General features: G+C 37.1%; 1 protein-coding gene across 9 annotated transcripts in view; it reads left to right on the forward strand.

Annotated features, from left to right (window-relative positions):
* Window positions 1–23,716, forward strand: part of rnf38.S (ring finger protein 38 S homeolog) — a 149,131-nt gene extending 125,415 nt beyond the window's left edge. For 2 of the 9 annotated variants that reach the window (XM_041579990.1, XM_041579995.1), the window contains 10 exons: window positions 2,703–2,896; window positions 5,202–5,415; window positions 6,106–6,288; window positions 6,718–6,888; window positions 10,885–11,073; window positions 13,945–14,051; window positions 15,345–15,435; window positions 15,713–15,834; window positions 18,896–18,995; window positions 19,692–23,716. In XM_041579990.1, the coding sequence (XP_041435924.1) occupies window positions 2,703–2,896; window positions 5,202–5,415; window positions 6,106–6,288; window positions 6,718–6,888; window positions 10,885–11,073; window positions 13,945–14,051; window positions 15,345–15,435; window positions 15,713–15,834; window positions 18,896–18,995; window positions 19,692–19,754 (1,434 nt within the window). In that variant the 3' untranslated portion in view covers window positions 19,755–23,716. The remainder of the gene's footprint in view (window positions 1–2,702; window positions 2,897–5,201; window positions 5,416–6,105; window positions 6,289–6,717; window positions 6,889–10,884; window positions 11,074–13,944; window positions 14,052–15,344; window positions 15,436–15,712; window positions 15,835–18,895; window positions 18,996–19,691) is intronic. The other 7 variants (XM_018239931.2, XM_018239935.2, XM_041579992.1 and 4 more) reach the window with 6 other exon arrangements.
* The last annotated feature ends 774 nt before the right edge of the window (window positions 23,717–24,490 follow it).

The following is a 24,490-nucleotide window of genomic DNA, read 5'->3' on the forward strand; positions in this document are numbered from 1 at the left end:
ATGATTTCTTCCACTCACCTCTGTTTGGAAGCTGTGTTTCCTGAGAAAAATCTGATTTTTTGTTTTTTTCCCCTATATACTTCCGGTTGTTAAGTACTGAAGTATTTTCTTTTTAGTTTAGAACTTCTGTATGTTTGTTTGTTTTGTATTTGGGTAATTTCATATTGTACAGGTATGGGACTTATTATCCAGAATGCTTGGGACCTGGCAGTTTTCTAGATAAGGGGTTTTAATATTATTTGGATCTTCTTACCTTAAAGGATAAGTAAACCTTTAAAATAAGTGAATGCAAAATTGATGAGTGCTATTCTAAGCACGTTTGTCATTAACATTCATTTATTTTCTTTTTATTCCAAGATATTAAGGCATACATGTGCTGTTAATATGAATGAATTTTGTTACAACAGCGTCACCTGCTGGTCAGTTTCTGACCACCAAGTAGTCAAGGAAGTTGTCAGGAGAAAGAAAGAAAGGCTGCTCTGATGTTCTTCTGCTTATGAAAACAATTAGAAACCTTTCTCAAATCTTTCCTAAGCAGAAAAATAGAGCAGCTTCTTTCGTTCTCCTGACAACTTCCTTGACTACTTGGTCAGACTGGTCAGAAACTGACCAGCAGGTGGAGCTGTTGTAACAAAATTAATTCATATTAACAGCACATGTATCCCTTAATATCTTGGAATAAAAAGAAAATAAATAATTAATGTGAATGCCGAAAGTGCTATTCTAAGCACTTTTTGCCAATTTTACATTCACTTATTTTAAAGGTTTACTTGTCCTTTAAAAAGTCACTTAAATCCACCCAATAGGCTTGTTGTGCCTGCAATAAAGATTAATTACATCTTAGTTGGGATCAAATACAAGGTGCGGTTTTATTTAGAATTATTTGATTTAAATTATGTCTAATGGAAATGGCCTTCCTGTTATTTGGAGCATTCTGTTTAACAGGTTTTCAGATAATGAATCCCATACCTGTGCTGCTTTCATCAACAGATCTAAATATATATATATATTTTTATTTTTTTTTAGATAAGTGGTGTGTGCTTGTTTTAATATCTTGTATTTAGATATACCTTTATGGAGGTGTTTTCAGTGACACAGGATCTTGTTAGAGATTAGAGACGTGCGTGTCCTCTTCAAACTTAAAACTACCCCAGAGCACAGCAGTTATACCTGTAAACATCCATCTCTGGCATCAAAAAGGATAGTAAACCCTTCCAATTCAAGGCTTCCCAGCAAGATTTGTATTGGTCATACACTATTAATGCAGATGCGTGAAAATGCATTCTATTTCAGTGGATAGCACATGGTCTTGCAGTGCTGGAGACTTAAGGTGGCCATACACGGGCAGATAAAGCTGCCGATATTGGTCGTTTGGACCGATTTGACAGCTTATCTGCCCCCTATGGGGGCTTCCGACAGGTCTTTCCGATCTATATCTGGCCACGATATCGATCGGGAAGGTTTGATTTTTAACCGACCGACCCATGCCCCTTGGCGCATCCTAATCCTAATTCGATCGTTTGGCCGTACGGCCGTTAGTGGCATATCGGGGGAAAGATCCACTCGTTTGGCGATGTCGCCAAACAAGCGGATCTTTGAGTCTATGGCCACCTTTAGAGTTAAACAACTGTTTTTGTTTTTTGTTTTTAAATACTGGCCACTACAGCTCCCAATAGCCAATGCAGGCAGTCTATTACTTTAATGAAAAGCACCTGCCTTGGACCCTGCAAACTATAGCTGTCCATAGATGTTAGAGGTACTGTCATCTGTTCAAAGAAAAACAGAGGCATGTGATCAAAATATATATATATATATATTTATATATTTATTTATTTTTTCTTTCAAAGAGATGCTATTGGTGTTTGCATAACACAATTTGTATTTAAAAGGCACTTGTCCAGTGTTCTAGCTGTGACATGCAAATGGTGTTGAAATTGAATTTGAGTAACTTTGATGAGATTGCTGTGCTTGCCATTAATTCTTTAGGCTTGCCCTTGTATTTCCAGAGTAGCTGTCAGATTTAAATCCAGTATACATGTAGAATGTGTTTCTGAATTGTAAAAAAAAAATGTAGCAGGTTTAAATGAAAATACAATTTTCAGCTAGAATTTGCTCACTCTGTTATTTAGCTGTATGATAAATGGTTCATGAGAATTAAACTATTGGAAATGATTGCCAGGTTGTCATATTGTTTGATTTAATTTCTTGATTGCCAGTAAGACCTTACTATACCCAAAGCTGTTGACACCCATCATATTTATTTTTATCCGATGTAAAAAAAAAAAAAATCTAATTTTAGAAAACTCGTAGCTGTTTCTGCCAACATAGTACATGGTTGACATGGGCCTGACAACTTTTTTTGTTATTCTAATTCAGCCTCCCTTAAAAAAAAAATCTGTTTATTGTTTTATATCAAAAAGCAGCAGCCGGGTGATTTTCTTCAAACAAGTATAGGACTGTAAGAAATGTTGTGGAGAAAAAAACCCTGAATATTTTGTGCTATTTACACTTTGGGTGCCTGGACCCCCAGCAAAAGTTTGAACAATTTTTTTTTTAATCAGAAATATAGGCTTTTGGGTATCTACAGATACAATCAGTGCATTGATTATGGTTTTTATCTAAATCATTTTTAATTTCTTATAATAGGATATATATTATGGTGTATATATTTGTATTTATTTAAATCTATTTTTGTTTTGCAGAACGAAGACAGTCCCAGCCCTAAGCGTCAGCGGCTATCTAATTCAGTTTTTGAATACGCTGCAGCATCTCCTGCCCCATCTCCCCCAATGCGACCATGGGAGATGACATCAAATAGGCGGCCTCCTTCGGCTCGGCCCAACCAGCACCACTTCTCAGGGGAAAGATGCAACACTCCTGCACGTAATAGAAGAAGGTGAATTTACTATTTTGCCTTAAAACACAGGATTGTGCCCAATTAGCTGGAACAAATGGGAAGTAGAGTAAACTCGCCTGTTTAGTGGAAGGTCGAGTTAAGGAAAGGCCTTCTCCCACAGACTCCATTTTATCCAAAAATTTTTACATTTTTTTTTTCTCTCTTTAATAATGAAATAGTGTCTTGTATTTGATCCAAACTAAAAATTAATTCTTATTGGAAGTAAAAGCAGCCTGTTTACATGATTTTGTAGTAAACTTAAGGCATGAAGATCCCAATTACAGAAAGATCTGTTATCCAGAAAACCTCAGGTCCCGGCCATTCTGGATAACTGGTCCCATACCTGTAATAGCATAAGCTTCTTCTTAAGTGTTTTGTGTTGTACCTAGCATTTATTCATAGAGAAGAGCTTTTGGAAGGTACAGTTTTTGAGCACGATGTAGCAATTGGCAAGCAATATGTTGGCCAGACAAACAAGTTACTTAAATGACCAGTTACAATAAAAAAAAAAAAAAATTTTATTAAATTTTTTTTGTGCAGAACGAAAAAAAAAAAAGACATATTAAACTTTTAAATTGGTAAGTCTTTATTAAGAAATAACTTACCGAAACTCCGCTTGCGCTCCTCTACAGAAAATGCGACACTGCGATCCATCTTGGGGTGCTCGATTTCTCCTCCCTGCTTTCCTTATATGAGATAGCCTTTAAGGCAATTACAGTAGACATATCAGATATTGGAATTGAATGCAAGACAAATCTCTCTAAATGTTTAATGTACAGGTGGAAATGTACAATTTTTCTTAAAGGGGTTGTTCACCTTTGCGATAACTTTAGTATGATGTAGAGAGTGATATTCTGAGACAATTTTCAATTGGTTTTCATTTTTGATTATTTAAGGTTTTTGAGTTAAGATTTTAATTCAGCAGCTCTTCAATTTGCATTTTAAGCAATCTGTTTGCAAGGGTCCAAATTACCCTAGCAACCATGCTTTGATTTGACTGAGACTGGAATATGAATATGAGGACCTGAATAGAAAGATGAGTAATAAAAAGTAGCAATAAGAATACATTTGTAGCCTTACAGAGCATTTGCTTTTTAGAAGGGGTCAGCAACGCCCGTTTGAAAGCTGCAAAAATTCAGAAGAAAAAGGCAAATAATTCAAAAACTATGTAAAATAAATAATGAAGACCAGTTGAAAAGTTGCTTAGAATTGGCATTTCTATAACATACTAAAAGTTACCTTAAAGTTGAACCACCCCTTTAATGATGAAACATTGAACATCTAACTGTGGCAAGTAGTAGCAGAGATGTCCCGCTAAGAAATGAATGAAGAAAATGTCAGCAGCACACTTAATGTCTGAAAAGATGTGAGGTTTATTGAACCCAAAACATACAGCAGAAAGACAACGTTTCGGGCCACCCGGTTCCTTTATCAAGCCTTGAAATGTTGCCTTTCTGCTGTTTGTTTTGAGTTCAATAAACCTCAAATTTTTTCAGACATTCAGGGGCACGTTTACCTTGGGTCGAATAGCGAGGGTTAATTAACCCTCGATATTCGACCGTCTAAGTAAAATCCTTCGACTTCGAATATCGAAGCCGAAGGATTTACTGCTATTCCTACGATCGAAGGAATAAATCATTTGATTGAACGATTAAATCCTTCGAAACGAACGATTCAAAGGATTTTAATCCATCGATCGAAGGATATTCCTTTGATCAGAAAATTGTTAGGAAGCCTATGGGGACCTTCCCCATAGGCTAACATTGGCCCCGGTAGGTTTTAGGTGGCGAACTAGGGGGTCGAAGAATTTTTAAAGAGACAGTACTTCGACTATCGAATGGTCAAATAGTCAAACGATTTTTAGTTAGAATCGTTCGACTCAAAGGTCGAAGTAGCCCATTCGATGGTCGAAGTAGCCATATTTGACCATTCGAAATTCGAACTATTTTTCCTCTATTCCTTCACTCGAGCTAAGTAAATGGGCCCCTTCAGCGTGCTGCTGACATTTTCTTCATTGGGGCGTGGGTCCTTCAGCATAGCACCTGATACCGCAAAAGGTATACATTTAGGGGTAAAAGCCCTCTGCTTCTGTTACGCCAAGAAGTGGTGATTATTTGGATTCCCTGTGATATGAATAGTGATATGACATGCAGTTGTTTGTTTGAGTCTAAGTTTCATTCTGTGTCTCTTGTTTCTGTAGGCTTATTTAAAAAGAACCCTGTTATATGTGCAATGTCCTATATAATATATTATACAGTTGTAACCCCTGCATAAACCCTATATATCCATGTTCATATTTATTTAGCCCACCTGTGAGGCGTCAGAGAGGAAGACGGGACAGACTGTCTCGTCACAACTCCATTAGCCAAGATGAAAATTATCACCATCTCTCCTATGGGCAACCGCAAGCAGTAGAAGAGCCTCGAGCCTTCCACCCACCGAATGTATCCCCTCGCATGCTTCATCCAGCTGCACATCCTCCACAGCAAAACGCTGTAATGGTAGACATTCATGAGCAGGTATGGGACGTTGCCTCATAGTTAATTGTATGATGCAGTTAAAGGGATTCTGTAATGATTTTTATATTGTCGTTTTTATTTCTAAATTACTCTGTGTACACTGCAAATAATTCATACTTCCATGTAAACTTTCATTCCTGAACCAACAAGTATATATTCTTTAGCTGTAATATTGGTGTGTATGCAGCCATCTCAGGTCCTTTTGCCTGGTCATGTGCTTTCAGAAAGAGTCAGTGCTGCTCTATGGAACTGCTTTCTGATAGGCTATTGTTTCTCCTACTCAATGTAACATGGATTTTTGCTATTGAGTGGTGTTCTTATATTGACCAGGGAACGGTTATCTATTGTTCTGCTGATGGGTTGCTGGGAGGGGGGGAGACATCCCATCATATGACTGGGGGCACCTAGGAAAATGACAGTATGTCTAGCCCCATGTCAGATTTCAAAATGAATTATAAAAAAAATCTGTTTGCTCTTTTGGAAAATGGATTTCAGTGCAGAGTTCTACTGGAGTAGCACTATTAACTGATACGTTTTGGGGGGAAAAAAACATGTTTTCCCAGACCGTATCCCTTTAAGATTTAACTTTTTTTTTTTTGTTTACTGATCAGTATTCATTCACAGCTTGACAAGTGTGGGATTTATATATTAACTTTTTTTTTTTTTTTTTTTAAATCTCATTCCCGCCAGATTCACCAGGGCACAGTACCAGTCTCCTACACAGTCACAACAGTAGCACCACATGGGATTCCACTTTGTACAGGACAGCACATCCCTGCATGTAGTACACAGCAAGTTCCTGGATGTTCAGTGGTCTTCAGTGGCCAGCACTTACCAGTCTGTAGTGTGCCTCCACCTGTAAGCAGACATACAGCAAAGAGCAATGCTATTTTTAATTTCCTATTTTGTAATGTGGTGAATGTGTGTGAGTGTCTATATAAAGACAATTTTTGATGAGGTATATCTTGAAAATATATTTGTATAAAAACACACACATGCCACTTATATTTGTTATATTAATGAGATCCATACATAACCTGTAAATAAATGCTTAAAATGCTTGTCAATAATATGTACCCCTATGGTAAAGTTTGTGTTAACACACAAGCCACTTATAAACTAAGATGGGAGGAAGTTACTTTGTCCATACTCTGGTTTATCCACCATTTAAAACTGGACCCTGTGAGCTCTTGAGCATTATTGCATGAAATGTCTCTATCATTGTGCAAAAAAATAAGCTTACTGTTGGCACTGTTGTCTGTTTTGAGTATTGATTGTGGTATTTTTTTTCTTTATTTACAGATGATTCAGGCCTGTTCAGTTCAGCATTTACCAGTGCCCTATGCTGCTTTCCCACCCCTCATTTCAAGCGATCCATTTCTTTTGCATCCACCCCACCTTTCACCACATCACCACGCTCACCTTCCACCTCCTGGTCAGTTTGTTCCCTTTCAGACACAACAGTCACGTTCGGTAAGCAAAGCTCTCTTTTTGTTCTTTACCAAAGGTGTTGGAGCCATTTCATATTGTCTGCCTTCAGGATTCTGTTTAAAATATACTGAGCTGTAAAGTTTTCATACTTGCTCTTTACTTTGTATAGCAGAATATCTATGGTGGCAAATTTGTGAACTCTCTTAAATTTTCAGTATTTCTGCATAAATATGACATAAATTGAGACCAGTATTTCATACATATACACATGGAGGCAATTTAACACCATTGTTGTCCTCCATGCCAGTGGTGAACCAACAAAGATCACACCAAGATCAAGATGTGTAATAGCACAGTACTGTACAACTTTGGTGTACTGAGGGACAAAATTTTTCTGAGCTACGTGATGGAGGGCCAATAATGGAAGCCAGTGTTGAACACTCCCTTTTGTTTAAAGCCACATCCACTTTAAACCACAACCATGCTATCACAAGAAATATTAAGATGATACCCACATTAATGGTGAAAGCACACAAAAAAATGGTGCTCACTGCAGGGATATCACTCGTCTGAAAAGAGTTTGTCATATTAAGACATAAATCCTTATGCCTCCTACTCCCCTCTGCACAGCAACCCCCAGCGTGTAATTAAACACATTGGATACCACTTACAAGTATTTCTAAATGATAACAAACCCCCACCAGGTTGACCTCCCACAGGCAGCGTAGGGCAGGCAGAGCATGGCAAAGGCAAGTAGAGTAGAGCAGGGGTAAGAGACCTATCAAGAACACTCTTAAAATGAACAGTATGTGCTGTACTATGTACAGTTATACAGTGGCAGTTCTGCTCTTACAGTCTGTGTGAAGTGTGAAAAGGGGAACAATGAGTCTGAGGTGTGATCCATTCAGGGTCAATGAACAATGCAGATTTTTACAAGTGTGAACAATATAGGATCTTGGAGGCCTGAAAAATATATTGGATTACAAGTGTGCACAATGAAGGGCCTTTACATCTTGAATCTGAACTGTGAACAATAAGGGTCCAGTTGATCTATTTTAATTGCATACACAAAGGTATACAGTCATAGCGGCCAGACTTTAATGGGGGGCAAGGGGAGGAAGAACACCACGAACAACAATGGTGTGCATGGCGGGGTTACAAGGATAATACCACATCTAAAAAGAAGATTTCTGCGTATCTACAGACTATGGATAATTCAGAAGGTTATTTGTAGAATATTCTCTGGATAGATGAGTTCAAAACAGAACTTTTTGGCTGAAATGTAAAGTGTTGTATGTTTGGTGAAAGGAAACCACTGGAACCTTATCAATTTGGTGAAACACAGTGGTGAAAGGATCATGGATTGGGCCAGTTTTGTTGCCTTTGGAATAGTACAGAAACCAATTCACTGGGGGTGCCAGTGTGAATATAATCACTGAATGGTACCAGCAGATTCTGCATGAAAAAGCCAGGGTATTCTTTCCTGAACTGGATCTCTAGAGAAAGTGGCCCATGCACCAAGACCCTGAACACACAAGTTGTTGTACCAAAGAAAGTTTAAAGAAAAAAAAAAAAAAGTAAATGTTTTGTAATGTTACGTCTATATATGAAAAAAGAAGGGTGGGTTTTTTTTTTGCAGGTACCTTCTGGTTTCTTTGTCCGCCAATATAACTTGTGTGTCCAAAAGAAGAAAATTGAGTCTGTACCTGTTAAATGCCAATATGGTGGTGGTGGTTCCCAGGTTTATTGAAACATTTAGGGACTAGTACAGACCTTCCTCAAGTGATATTTTGCAATGGCTAAGCCAAAATCCTCACCTTAATACTATAGAAATGTTGAAGTTTCCTCATATAAACCGCCTGCTTCAGCTTCTTTCCCACCAATATGTAAGACTCTACGTTTATCAGAAAAGTTTAGTTGCAGTTATTGCTTCCCACAAAGGCACAACTTTTATTGAAAACAAAGTTTCATATACTTTTGCTACACACTAATATAACTTTGGCTTATTTTCCTTAAATAAATGAACAGGCATATACAGTTTTAACTTGTGTGTAAACCAAATAATATATTTATATTATTATGTATATTATAATATATTTATGCAGAAATATTGAAAACGAACAATGGTTCACAAACTCTCAAACTCTGTTTTACAATGTGTTTTCAACCTGAGCTAAGTAGGGATCTTCTTCTGCTGCTGTTTAACCTGATTTTTGTCATTGCTGGCCATGCCCCAATCACTGCTTTTTTTATGGGGGAATGGAATCCCAAGTATAGGTACTAGTATTGCTATAAAAAAAAACTGTGGTTTCTCGTTGTGTTATGCAAAAGGAGAACTAAAGTTAATAGCAGCCATGACTCCAAAGTTTGGTGTTTGAAAATATGTAGCGGCCAAATTTTAGTATAATTCTGCGGCTGGGGAAAAGTAACAATTAAGTTGTTTCCGCATCTCTTCCCACCTTATTTAAACATTTTTGCGAAAGCTGATAAGATTGTGCTCTTCGGCATGTAAAGTGTGCAGTCCTACCGGTCTCTGAAACATTCGAACATGACACTTGGAGGCACATTTATCAAGGGTCGAATTCTGAATTCATGTGTTTTCTGTTTTTTTTTTTAACTCAGATGAATTCAATTTAACTCGAAATTCGACTATTATTAATAAAATCAAATATGTACAACTTGTACAAATTGTACCGTCTCAAAAACTCGAATCAAATTTGACCAAACTCGATATGAACATCACCTAATTGATCCCTGGACCTCTCCCATTGACTTGTACAGTAATTTGTCAGGTTTTAGGCGGTGAATAGTCTAATTTGAATTCCTAAAGGGCCAGAGTATGATAAATTTCAAAAAATTAAATTACATTTTTTTTTAAAAACCCTAATCAAGTTTGGATAATTCCCTAGTCGAATTTGACAGTTTTGACTGTAAAAAAAAAAAAATTAGAATTTTCAGTTTGACCCTTAATAAATCTGAAAAAAGGGCCCGTGGTGGTAGAAAATGCTTGCAAATACAAGGGTACTTGAAAACTTTGTTGAATAATGTGTAATACAAGATCAGAGAAGTAATGAACTGGCTTCAGAATAAAAAGAATGTGTTTGAATAAGTCCAACCAAATCAGGCCAAATTCAAAATGAATCAGTTAATGGTGCTGCTCCAGCAGAATTCTGCACTGAAATCCATTTCTCAAAAGAGCAAACAGATTTTTTTTTTTATATTCAATTTTGAAATCTGACGTGGGGCTAAACATATTGTCAATTTCCCAGCTGCCCCAAGTCATGCGACTTGTGCTCTGATAAACTTCAATCACTCTGTACTGCTGTACTGCAAGTTGGGAGTGATATCACCCCCTCCCTTTCCCCCCAACAGCCAAACAAAAGAACAATGGGAAGGTAACCAGATAACAGCTCCCTAACACAAGATAACAGCTGCCTGGTAGATCTAAGAACAACACTCAATAGTAAAAACCCATGTCCCACTGAGAGACATTCAGTTACATTGAGAAGGAAAAACAGCAGCCTGCCAGAAAGCATTTCTCTCCTAAAGTGCAGGCACAAGTCACATGACCAGGGTCAGCTGGGAAATTGTACAAAATGTCTAGCCCCATGTCAGATTTCAAATCTGTATATAAAAAAATCTGTTTGCTCCTAGAGAAATGGATTTCAGTGCAGAATTCTGCTGGAGCAGCACTATTAACTGATTCATTTTGAAAAATGTATCCCTTTAAGAGTTGATTACTCAGCCCTTCCAGACTGAGTCTATAACTTAACAGCCTGCCTGACTGATATTGTGCAACTTAGTGGACCCAAACTGCATTTGTATGTTGATGTGGTCCTCTTCGTATGTGCTGCAAACCATTGACACTTATTTTGTAGTCTATATTTAGACCCCTTATTGCAGACATAGATAACATTTTAATTAAACGCTTTGAAGTTTTACACGTTAGTACAAATATAGAGTTTCACATCATCTAACAGTTCTAGTCATACTAAAGAATCCCCCTTTATATTTTTGTTTGTTTTTTTCTGAATGAAGGAAAGTAACATGCACAACTCTCCCCTGCAGCCTCTGCAAAGGATAGAGAATGAAGTGGAGTTGCTTGGGGAGCTACCTGTAGGTGGGTTTACGTACCCGCCATCTGCCCACGCTCCAACACTGCAACCGTCTGCCCCATTACAGTTCATAGCTCATGATCCTTTACACCAGGAAGTTTCATTTGGTGTTGTAAGTATGTTTTTTTTTTATGCTGGTATATTATTTCAGGTATGGAATCCGTTATCTGTAAACCCTTAATCCAGAGACATTTGAATTATGCAAAGGCCGGCTCCCATAGACTTCATTATAATCAAATTAAGTTTTTTAAAAATGATTTGCTTTTTCTCTGTGATATTAAAACTGTACCTTGTACTTGATCCAAACTAAGATATAATTAATTCTTATTGGACTCAAAATCAGCCTGTTGGTTTTTTTTACATGGTTTTCTAGTATACTTAAAGTATAAAGATCTAAATTACGGAAAGATCTGTAGTTCTGGATAATAGGTTCCATACCTGTACTCTATTGTTTAATAAAGGTTATTTATTTAAAATATGTGTAAATGGCAGCCAAATTATTAATAATGGGAAAAGTACTCAGCAGCCTAAGCAATTAGGGAACAAGGCCTTCTAATAGCCCCAGACATATATGAAATGTTCTCTAATTAACTAAGCATGTTTCATTAATTGCACTCAAACTTTGTTTTATTGTAAAGAAGTCATGAGCATGCCTTAACAGTTTCAGAAAGGTTAAAGAAAAGTGGTTTATCCCTCTTTCCATGGCTGGACAACAAATCAGTGCTTAATTATGTTCTTCTCTAAAACCTCCATTTTGCCTAGGACATGGTATTCATTTTATTAACATGGGTTTTTTTTTAATGAGCCACAGAGCTTATACAATAGAAAATGGGTCAGGTTTTGAGTGAGTGTGGCCTCCATTTATATGCATGCTTTGCTGTCTCCCTATTTCTGTATTTCATGGCATTGGGTTTTATGGTATTTTATTCCTTATTATGGAGTAGCTAATAGACCTTATGTTGTTAATGCCTGGACACTTGTTCTAGGTTTTGGAAGGAAACTAATGTCCATGAAGGATCAAAAGAGCTTTCTGATATTGTCAATTTAAATAGAGGGAAAAAAAGTAAAACAAAAATAAATGGACATGGTCTTTTATGTATGATTTATAATCTCTGTAAAGTATTGTGGAATATGTCAGTGCTATAGAAATAAAGAATAATAAAATAAAACCTTTGACTGTGCATCATAAAAATAATTTTGAAGGAAAATTCTCTATGTTGTACTAGTGCAGTGGTTTGAATAACAGACTGAAAGCAAATAGTAGGTTTAATTTCCACAAAGAATGTTTTTTTAACTATAGTCGATTCCATGTTAGACTACAACATTGCAAAGTGGAATAGGATAACATTAGGGGGCCGATTCACTAACTTCGAGTGAAGGATTCCAAGTAAAAAAAACTTTGAATTTCGAAGTTTTTTTGGGCTACTTCGACCATCGAATGGGTTACTTCGACCTTCGACTACGACTTCGAAACGAAGGATTCGTAGTAAAAATCGTCGACCATTCGGTAGTCGAAGTACTGTCTCTTTAATAAAAACTTCGACCCCCTAGTTCGCCATCTAAAAGCTACCGAAGTCAATGTTAGCCTATGGGGAAGGTCCCCATAGGCTTGCCTAACTTTTTTTGATCGAAGAATATTCCTTCGATCGTTGGATTAAAATCCTTCGATTTTATCGTTCGATCGAAGGAATTATCCTTCGATCGTTCGATCGAACTATCTGTGCTAAATCCTTTGACTTTGATATTCGAAGTCGAAGGATTTTAATTCCTAGTCGAATATCGAGGGTTAATTAACCCTCGATATTCGACCCTTAGTGAATCGGCCCCTAGAAGTAGCATAGCAAAGGGTCTCCATGTGTATGCATTATATTATAAAACTGCAACGCAAAATTAACAGTCTAACAATTTAAAAAAAATTATTTTAAACAAAATAAACCTAATTAAACATGCGGATCACAATCGCACTATAGACATTTCAGCTATCACTTCAATGTATAAAATAAAGCCTTAAAATCACTCAGGTTGCTTTGATTACCACCAGATGGCAGTTTAAGATGCGGGATAAAGATGTGCACAAACCTTCTAATACACATAACAAAGAAGTACAGATGGCCTGTGGTTCAGGACTCACAATAAATGGTATTGCACACAATAAATGGTGCTTTGAACAAAGAATTCTGTGTGAAATAACAACATTTTTTAATTATTATGATCCACCCACTTCTCTGCCCACAGTTTTTAACAAATGGCTGCAAAAAAACTTGTCAACAATTTGAAGGAATATTGTGTGGGTCTTCACAATCCCCTTTATTAATCTGAAATTTCTTCCTACACTGGTAAAAAAAAAAAATTAAAATGAGGGCTGCATAAAAATTCTAAACCAAGTTTTGACTTTTGAAATTGATTCACTTAAATTGGGTCCCTTGAAAAACAAGTTAAAGGGGACGCGTCACCCAAAAAAATGTATTCAAAATCCTATTTTATCACATTGGTCAAACAAAATGAACTTTAATTACACTATATAAATTATTTTAATCTTGTTTCCTTCAGTCTGGGAATTCATAATTATAGCAAGCAGGCAGCAGCCATTTTGTGGGCACGGTTATTAAGGCAAGTCTTGCATCATCTCAGAATCTTATTTGTGCACCAGAATGGGGGAAGCAATGTCCATCCCCATGCCCTGGCTACACAATTAAATGGTAAAGAGAACGGGGGAATGTGGGGAGAGCAGTGACATCTAGGAAGTGCTGAATGGAAAGTCTGGAAATGCCTAAGGCATAGAGGAGCGGAGGACAATATTTGATTGACAGCTGAGATTTTTAAATGAGTTTACAACAGCTATGAATGCTTTAATAAAAAATAGAAATTGGGTTTCATGCTTAATTTTAAAAGGACTTTTATTATACAGATTTTTGCGTCTTGGTGACAGGTCTACTTTAAGAAGCCTTATTCTACACGATGCTAAAAGTTTGTTTACTTGCAGCCTTATCCTCCATTTATGCCTCGAAGAATAACTGGACGAAACAGATACCGATCACAGCAACCGATACCACCACCACCTTATCATCCAAGTCTTTTACCCTATGTACTGTAAGTGACAGTAAATATTTTTTCTGATGTCTCCATTGTCTCCTTCATTACATAATGGTATGGAATTTGCTAAAAGGATAATTTGATATATAAAAGGATGACATTTTTATTTATACTTGAATGGATTTTTACTGCATTGTGTGTATCTGTGCGGTTAACTGGATTTGCCATGTTGCTTGTTTTTTTTTTCCGAATTAAAATTAAATGATGATTTGTGATAATTAAGCAGTAACACTTGCACAAGGAATCACTCTAATCACTCCAACTAAGCTTATAATTGGCTGTGTAATTCTTTAATACATAGGATTTATGTTTTAAGAATTTTCCCTAAAAGCGTTTATTGTATACATATATAGCTTATTGTGTGCAGGCACCTTTTATTCTTTTATAACTATTTGCATAAATTCAGACCTGCCATATTTTATAGATGCAAATAAATCCATAGCTTTATTGAGCATAAGTACGTTGTTTGCTGTAAACCTATACACAGTGTGTTATTGAATCTGATTGCAGCATGACCATACCTACAGTTGGAGAAATATTTAACTGGCAGGGAAAACTTAACATTCTCTGGGGGAGCAAAAGAAAATAAATGTCCTCTCAATAAAACAACAATGATTAGTTCTAACCACTTTAATTGTTGCACAAGGGACGATATTCTTCTGTTTATGGACTTGTATCCATCCTTCCTATGACAGAATGGTGCTGTATGGGTGACATATTATTAGACATAATTAGTGCTTGCTTTATGGGAATTATCTGTACAATAAGACACTGTAGCTTGGGAAGAAATAAGACGGAGTCAAGGGATATTTTTATAAGCCGTGAGAATCTCTTGTCAGGCCACAACACAGCAAACAGCGTTCAGACCACAGTTCTAGGTAAGAAAGCACTAGTCACATGAGTTGAAAAATGCACAAGCAGAAAGGTGACTAGCCTTCTTTTAACAGCCTGACCGCCGGTAATTGTCATATTTATTACAATATTGCGTTCTGTGGATTTCAAATCTCCAGTTTCCACTTTGATATGTGCTTTGGGAACCCGTATCAGGGAAAGATAGAAACCGAGTACTCGATAAGAGAAAATATTTGCTTTTCTTTCAAATGCCACAGTTTTGCTACCGGTTTGTCTTCCATTGAATTCAATAGGGCATACTGAGCTTTTGGTAAGCAAAAAATGACTAGCTCAAAATGCAAACATCTAGTAAAACTGGCCCTGTGTGTCAGCCAGATTGAAGTTGAAGCACTTAGTTTTGGGATGCAACCATTAAGGGTTTTTCTCCCCCTCATTTAGGTCAATGCTTCCAGTGCCTCCTACCGTTGGACCTGCCTTTAGCTTTGAGTTGGATGTTGAAGATGGGGAGGTGGAAAACTATGAGGTTGGTGTATGTACTCAAGTCATTTTGCTATTTGAAGGGATGCATGCTGAGATTTTACTGGGAATTTTATTATATTAACAGCAGGGCTTGTAAAGACTATTTGACCAATATGAGTTGTGGTGATGGTTTGTAAATTACTTTTGTCTCCATAAGTACATTTTGCAGAACTGCCAAAACACAATACATAGGGCTAGAAGTGAACGTAAACTGTTAATTATTTCTCCCCCCCCAAGCATAATTAGTACTCAGTATGCTTACTAATGTGGGTGATGTTTAATTGCAGGCATTGCTGAATCTTGCGGAAAGACTGGGTGAAGCCAAACCACGGGGACTAACAAAAGCAGACATTGAACAACTTCCATCCTATAGGTTTAACCCAAACAATCACCAGTCTGAGCAGACATTGTATGTATAATTATGGTTTATATAGATATTTATATTTTTAGAGAGAGAGAGAGAGAGAGATATTTGTTTGTTTATACAGTACATGTTTTTGGTGTATGCTATGTTATGCTGTAAGCTAAGTATGCTAATTTTATGCAAAATTCGATGGAAGTCTAAAAAACCCTTGCAGCCAGTAAGTTTTAAAGGGAACAATATTTTTCTGTAAAATTAAATATACATGTGTGTAAATATATATATAATAAACACAGACCTGGATCCGCAGGATAAAGAATATTATAGTACACCTGTGCTGCATAGACCAGATCCCCATCTCCTTGAGTCAAAACCCTCGCCTGTTCTTTTGTAAGTCAAGGTGTCCTTCTGCTTTTTTGAAATGTACCACCCACAATGAACAGCAGAGGGACTTCCTAGTCAGAGAGCCTTTTATTATTATGTATTTATATAGCACAGCACTGTAAAGTAGGTGTTTATACAACTAAATCACATTAATTGCATACATAGATCATATGGAGTTACATACATCCCAACCAATACTTGAGGAAGGCCCTGTGCAAAAGAGTTTACAATCTAAAGGGAAGGGAATAAGACACAAGGTGAGGGAGTGAGCAAGATCAGAATGAAGTGTTTGAGAGATATACTGTATGTGGTATTGCATTTGGTAGCTAAACAGTGAGGGTAGGCTTCTCTAAATAAGTACAGCCCTTGCAAAGTCTTACATTTGACGCTTTATCAAGGCGTAAGCGAAACGTACTTGATAAAGCGTAAGCGAAACGTACGTCGGCTAGCCTTCAAACCCTTTTTTTTTTTTTTTTTTCTTTTTTTTTTTTTTTAAAAAAAAGAAGCTCATTATTGAAATCTTACCTTTTTAAACTTTAATTGAATCTCGGATCCAGAGAAATTTAATGGAATTGTAGCACTATTAGCGCAGTATTCATTCCTTTTATTCTCTTTTATCTCTAAGGCACTGAGGATTTGTTGGTTTTATAGCAAAGTTAGCTCTCCTTACAAGACAGTTAAACGTAGTAACGAGACCACAGTCCTCAGTGTTCTGCCTTCCTCCCACGTGTGGTGTCCCAGGGCTTAGAACAACGCAGCTAGTTTCTTCGGGACAACTCCACCTCTATACTATTTTCTCATTTCTAACTTTTATTCATGAATTGCTGACGCTTTATTTTTAATTGTTTAATTCCATGAACTCACTTTAAAATTATAACTACAGCACTAGCACCTTATTTAATTCATATAAGAACCGTGTTCATCAATTGTGTGCAGCGCCTAGTTTATAGCACTTGGGCACTTTAATCATAATTATTTGTATTAACACAATCGATTGGGATGCCATAAATTGTATGTTGGTGCTAAATTGATTGAGAACTGAGCGTATGTTTATAATAGCACTAAGCACTTATATAATTAGATCTCAATTAATTTTAGTAAGGTAGTGTGGGGTTTTACTGCTTTCTCTTGTTTTTAGTACCACTTATCACATACGTCTTATCACCGTAATGATCCTGATGCTCTACTGACCATTCAAAATATACAAAAGCAAGACCAGCGCCTGTGGCAACAGAAGTTTAGAAACCATTATGGTGCAGTATTTCTGTTAAAAGGGATGACACCCAGTATTTAGTTACAATGAACCCTAAAGGTGCCTATTTCTTTTACTCTCTCCCTTTTACAATAGTACACACATTACTCTAGTGTTCCTTTGTGGTACAACTTATTAATATTATATCCCATAAGCCTTAGTGGACCTCCACCAAATAGCAGCAATTCCTACTCACAAACCAAGGGTATGAACATGCACGTAGTTTATATTCCTGTTCTGGTTAGCGCCAGCTCCGCACCAGTCTCCTACTCCAAAGCATGGAAAGAGATGGAAACCGAAGATAGTATAGTCCTGTTTTATCAAAACAATTTTTTAAAAACATTTTTGAAATAAAAGAATCGCATATAGTCCACATAGGGCGCTCTCCCAGGGCTGGTTTTGCCGGCTCTTATGGTGTCCACTCCGTGGTGTCTGCAGCCCTTATATCATGTGTCCTTTAAAGGGCTGCTTAAGATGTATGTGTTTATATAATGATTGTGTCTAGCATTAAAAAATGGTCACTTTTGGTTAAAAGATATACACACATTTTAAATTAATTTTTGTACTAATGTTAAAAAAAAAAAAGTGACAACCTAAGTGTCTTATGTCTTTGGCAATCAGATCTACCATAGCGTTACTTACAAGATCACCTAGATAAGTCCCATCTGCAGCTCAAAAAAAAAGACAAACGTGTCTTGAAAAATGTTAAAATGTTGACTTTGTTTTATCAAAGGAAAGCTGAATACTTCGTCTCTCAGTCATGGGAGTAAACCTGCATAACTACACAGCAATACAAGCTTTACATTGATTGACTTTGAAGAATAAAGATAAAATATATATTATTACTATAATAAGTGTGTGCCCGCTTGTTTATCTGAGGTCGGTAGATGCTAAATTTCCCACAATGCAGGAATTGCTCCCAGCACTGTCGGGAGCATACATCTTATCAAGAATTGCATTTGACAACAAATTCCATGCTGTCGGGTAAAGGTAATTATTTAGTAAATGTTGCCCTTATAAGACCTCGTACTTGTCTACCCATAAATAAATGAGCCCTGTAGTGGCTCTTCAAATCATCGAAACCAGAAAATGACCTTAAACCGCATTGGTTTCAACGTTGCCCGGGCCCCATAACCAGTCAGATGTTTACTTTAACTAGTATCATTTATTTAGAACAGAGTTCTTTAACTTAATGTTCAGGACCCCAAAATTGTTGTCTATGATTATGTGAAAAACCTTTCTACAGTAAAACAGTTATTTAAAAAAGGTTTATATCTGGATTATGCAAGTTTGTTTGGGTTGCCCAAGAAAATAGGTTAAAAAAATAGTTAAGTGAAAAACAAAATGCTTGGATTAGAGTAAATTCTGGCAAGTATTGCTCAACAAAATATGTTGCTTAATAGATTTTGTGTAACTTTTTGGAGCTAGGCATGACAGTATTACAGCATTGACCGTAATCTTTGGCTTTTTCAGATGTGTAGTATGCATGTGCGATTTTGAGTCAAGACAACTTCTTAGAGTCCTACCATGCAACCATGAATTTCATGCCAAGTGTGTCGACAAATGGCTTAAGGTGAGGTTCTTTTGTACTTGGAATGTTCGTACATTAACTGTAGCAGTTAAAGGGATACTGTCATGGGAAAACATGTTTTTTTTTTTTCTCTCAAAACGCATCAGTTAATAGTGCTGCTCCAGCAGACTTCTGTACTGAAATCTGGTTTTTTTTTTAAAGAGCAAACTGATTTTTTTAATATTTAATTTTTAAATTTGGGGCTAGACATATTGTCAGTTTCCCAGGTGCCGCCAGTCATGTGACTTGTGCTCTGATAAACTTCAGTCACTCTTTACTGCTGCACTGTGATCTAACCCCCGTCCCTTCTACCTCCCCAGCAGCCTAACCGAACAACGGGAAGGTAACCAGATAACCGCTCCCTGGTAGATATAAGAAAAGTACTCGGTTGTAAAAATCCACATCCCACTGAGACACATTCAGTTACATTGAGTAGGAGAAACAATAGCCTGCCAGAAAGCCGTTCCATAATGCAACACTGGCTCTTTCTGAAAGAAAATCCACATTCCTCCACCACCGCAATTCTAATGGTAGGGGCTCTCGGTACAAAATATAGCGGGGTCTTTTTTTGAGTCGAGAGCCCCTGAGTATTTTTACAAATGTTTAGTTGCAAGGATGTGTCCTTTCAATCAGGGATGATCTGTCTGTATTAGGTCCTACTGCTCATACAGTTTATCCTGGTTTCTTTGTGTTTTGCAGGCAAATCGTACTTGTCCTATTTGTCGGGCAGATGCTTCAGAAGTACATCGTGATTCCGAATGACCAGTCTCAGAGCACAATTAAAACTTGGGTGTTCCTAGTCGTGTGTGTGTGTTTCTGTATTCGCACACACCAACCATCCATTGAACTGAACCCACGTGGCTTCTGGCCTAGTCTTTTCACAAAAGGTTCAATGGACCTCTTTTTTGCACTGTGTGATTTAATCAATTCTAAAGCTTCTGATTCGTCTTCACAATTATGGAATTGTTCTACTAACAGTGTGATTGGGACTCCAAAGATAATTATTTTTTTATATACCTTCGCTTATTTTGTGTGTGCACTAACATTCCCTGGTTTTTGTGTGATCATTCCGAGTGTTTTGCTGCAAGATTACAGTGGTCAGTGATCTTTTAGCATGTGCTTTTATATTTAAAAGGAAAAACAAAAAAAAGAAAAATCAAATGCAGTGGTAGCTCCAAACAATTTAGCAATCTACCTTATTATAGAGCCTTCAGATACTGTGAGTGTGGACGGATGAATTGTGTGTTAGTGACAATGTGGCTTAGTGCGTTTGTTGGGCACGAGCGCGAGTCTATGTGCTTGAGAAACAATATACCAGCATGTCCTGAGAAGTGTGTGAGTGTAGTATTACATATGCTGCAATGTATAATCTTGTGTGTTATTTAAACAGTACTAGTACTGTACACTGGTTACTTTTGTTGTGTTTGCAGTTGCACACTGAATGCTATAGGTGTAGCAATTAATTGGCATTTCATATCCCTTTTTTTTTTTTTTTTTTTTTTTTTTTAAAATCTCCCCTCCACTTAATAGGGAATTTATAGACTGGAAACCAACTGTCGCCTTCTTAAACTGAACATTTTGCAGTATGGATCAGTTCTAATTTGCATCTCACTGCAGGAAAAATAAAAACGGTGTTTTTGTCTTGCTCTGAAATCTTCTGAAAAAATGGTGAAATCAAAACAATGGTGTTTGCTACTGTTTAACCTCTTCTGGGGCGTTTCAGTTGGCAAGGGTCACATCCTCCTAATTTTCCGTAGGTTTAATGAGATCTTCCGTTAGGGTGTAGGTGTATTGGTGTCTTTAACATGAATTTGTCATAAAGCTGGGATGCTGTTTCCCTTTCATGACTGTATCTGAGTATTCGGTTCCTCTTCACTTTTCTTACACAGTTTTTCAATTTTTCATTAATGAGTGAGTTTAAGTTTAAAAATGACACGGCTCATACAATAAACCTGTAAATATTTGAATGTACTACAAATAATGTCATTGTTACCCGTAATGCTTTAATAGATCTAATCAATGTGGAGCTTATTCACTAGCGAATAGGAAGTTTTTGTCCCAGCGCAGTAAAGTAAAGCAGCCAGTAGGATATTAGCTGTGAATATTCTACCTGCAGGAGTGATTAAATCTCATTGCCCCAGAAAAGGGTCCGATAGCAATTAAAAAAAAGAGCAAATTTACCAGTAAGTCCCAATTCATTTGTACTGGAAAAAAAAGTAAATAAAGTTTTCCTTTATTTAAAAAGTCAGTAGACTGAGTAGACAGTTTATTTAATGCTGCTCATGAATCACTTACCTGATACCCAGGGCTTGTCCTCCTGTTTGCTGAAAACTGCACTGGACTGGGTATTTCTGTAGCCTCACCAAATTTTTTTTTTTTTTTTTTTTTTCCATTCTTCTTTGGACCCGGGCCAGCAATGCAAGAAGCAGAAGAGAATTGCTCTACACAAATGCCCAGGGCAATTGTTTTTCAGAAAACCGGAGCACCAGTCTGGGTTAACAGTTAAATATAATCACTGGGGGTGCCTTACATTTTATGCACCCTACTAGATCGGAATGCCAGTGTACTTTATAGTCATTTTATGCTTTACATTCAGTCTTTGTGTACATTACAGACAACTCCATGCCAGAAGTAGAGATGTCTCCTTGCAGCACTCTATGTATTGAGCTTCACACTGGCGCTCATTCACAACTGGGCAAGACTGCAACTCGGTAATAACCCATATCAAACGAGCAGTGATTAGCATTTTCCAGTCGGCTGCAGATAGAACAAATAAGCAAACATTTAGTTGATGGCTTTCGGTTACTGCCCAGTGCAAATTTGCCCAGTTCTGATAACTGAGCTGGTCCATCTTATCCCTATAGACCAAAGAAGATAATACTTGACTTTTTTTTTTTTTCTATTATTTAGTGACCTCCTTTTCCAGTTGCAGGATTGGAACTGCCCATCATACAAGACTAGTAATTGCCAGAATGCTTAAAGTTGCCTTTCTTCAGATTAGTGAATCAAGCCGTACATAAACATTAAATGAAAATAAGGACAGATGCACCTTTTTATTTTCCTTGCAGTGACTTTGATTCGCATCTTAGCGTACACGTTTGTTGCAAAAGCACAAGGGCAACGCTCAATGTAGCTGCCAAGCCCTAGTTTTTTCTTCCTTGTGTCATAACTTGTGATGCATGTCCTGTATGCTGCCATCCTTGTCTATTCCTGGTGCCCCAATCAGTGTTGTTCTAATGCTGCTTGCCCTTCCTGTGCCACTGTTCCATTCTTGGGCTTCAGTGGAAACAAAAGCACAATCTGTCTACAGTTTAACTCCGCACCTTTTTATTTTTTTAATTATAATAACTGCCCGGTAAACACCGAATCTCTGCCCCTTGGAGTTGGGTGAGAGATAAATGGAGCGCCAATGCTTACTGTTTCTTAGATTCATAATGAAACGGACCAGCCACTGGATATTAATATCTTGTTTTTCTGTTAGACATAAAATCATGTTGTTTCTGGACAAAAAACAGTTTTAGCACACTTCTCCTAAATGCTACAAACCTTTTATATTAATATTTTTTTTTTAACTTGTATAGAATTAAAAACACTACTACACTCAATGTTCACTTTATTGAAGCATGCAAGCATTGCACTTTTTCAAGCTTAGATTGAGCTAAATGCAAAGATTAAAAAAAAAAGTTTGAGGTTCCCACAAATTCTGGTGTTTTCACCCCCTCTTACCCCAACAAAATGCAAACTTCCAGGTTACTTTTCATTCGCTGCCCTAAATACTACAAAACGTTTGAACAGGATGAAGTGTCATTGTCTGTACTGTAGTTGCACTCTGGAGGCTGGTACTTCTAGAATGATTCTGGTTTTGCATTGGACACGCGGACATGTGCTGACTTTCTTCCTGTGGTTAGTGTAATATAAAGAGAAATCTATAAAAAGCACACATGCATGTGTTCTGAACCAGCTAGAAACCAACTACAAACTATGGAAAAGCCAAAAGGGAGATGAACAGGAGGACACTTCTCACTGCCATATTATCTACTAAAATGCCTGTAGCCCTAGATTGCAGTAGTGCCTACCCTGCAGAGGAAACCCAGCCGATGATTTCTTCTCGTACCCGTTATTGGCTTCAGCATATCTGTCATTGTTTTGTTATTTTTCTGTTTATTTGCATGATTTCTGTCTTTCTTTTTTTCATTTGTGTTTTTGCTGTCTAAAAGTGATTTATCAAGGCCACTGCTCTTTTCAGGATTATGTTTATATTTTTCATTTAAGTTTTGTCACTGTTACAGTATTCTCCCTGCAGAAAATTAACTCTTCGGACCTTACAGGAAGAATCCTTTGCTTGTGTTTTCCCACTTGGTACATTTACAGTTACCTCATTGCTATTTACCTGTTTTTTTTTTTCCCTTCTGATTTGCCAATGAAAGCATAAAGATTTTATTGGAGTCATATTTTTTGTTTGTTCTCTGTATCATTTAACATGATGTAGTTTTTAAATGTATTATAAATATATCTGTAACCAAATCATTTGAAGGCTTGATGAATTTTTAACAAAATTTGTACATTTTTTTATGAGAGTAACTAGTAATGCTTTACTAAGTAGTGCAATGATTTTTTATTTTGTTTTTTCTTTTTTTTTTCTTTTTGTTTTGTTTTTTTAAATCCCTGTGCCCAGTTTTGGAGTTGAGAGGGTTGTTCAGTAATAAATGTATGATGTATACTTATGTTTTGTTGTTGTGTCTTGTTTTCTATCTTTGCCTGATAAGCAAATACATAGTGTGAAAACCCCACAGTATAAAGAAGGAAAGGTCACTGGGGTGCCAAATTTTAGTGTATGAATTTGTTAATCCCTGTTCATTCCACCCTTCCTCAACAGGCGAGTGAAGTTCTCACTATCATCAAAATGATTTCATCTTAATTCCCTACCTCCATTGATTGTAGCTTGTAAGCCTTGCTGCACCAATATGGCCGTGACCCTGTCCAACCATAAAGCCACTGAACAGAAGGCTGAATCAATTGATCCTATTGGACACCCTGGTGTTGAACAGTGTCTTTGTGTATTTTGGGCAGCATGTAACCTACATTACTCAACCATTACATTGGTCAACAATTCTTCAGAGAAAATGACACAGTGCAACATGAAAAGAAGTAAAATTCTAAATAAGTCAGTTGTACCTTACAGGCCTGTTATGTTCTACACTGCATCCCCAACCAGTAGCGCGTGAGCAACATGTTGCTGTCCAAAGCCTTGGATATTGCTCTCAATGGCCTCAAAGAAGATGCTTATTTTTGAATTCAGGGCTTGGAGGCAAATTTTGGCTGCATAAAAAACAGATGCACTGCCAAACAGATTCTCAATGTAGGGTTGCCAATCACAGCACTTATTTGGCAGCCTAAGAACATTTTTCATGCTTGTGTTGCTCCCCAACTCCTTCTACTTCTGATTGTTGCTCACGGGTTTAAACGGTTGGGGATCCCTGTTCTACAGCCTCATATGC

Source organism: Xenopus laevis, chromosome 1S (assembly GCF_017654675.1).
Source record: "Xenopus laevis strain J_2021 chromosome 1S, Xenopus_laevis_v10.1, whole genome shotgun sequence".
Lineage (NCBI taxonomy): Eukaryota > Metazoa > Chordata > Amphibia > Anura > Pipidae > Xenopus > Xenopus laevis.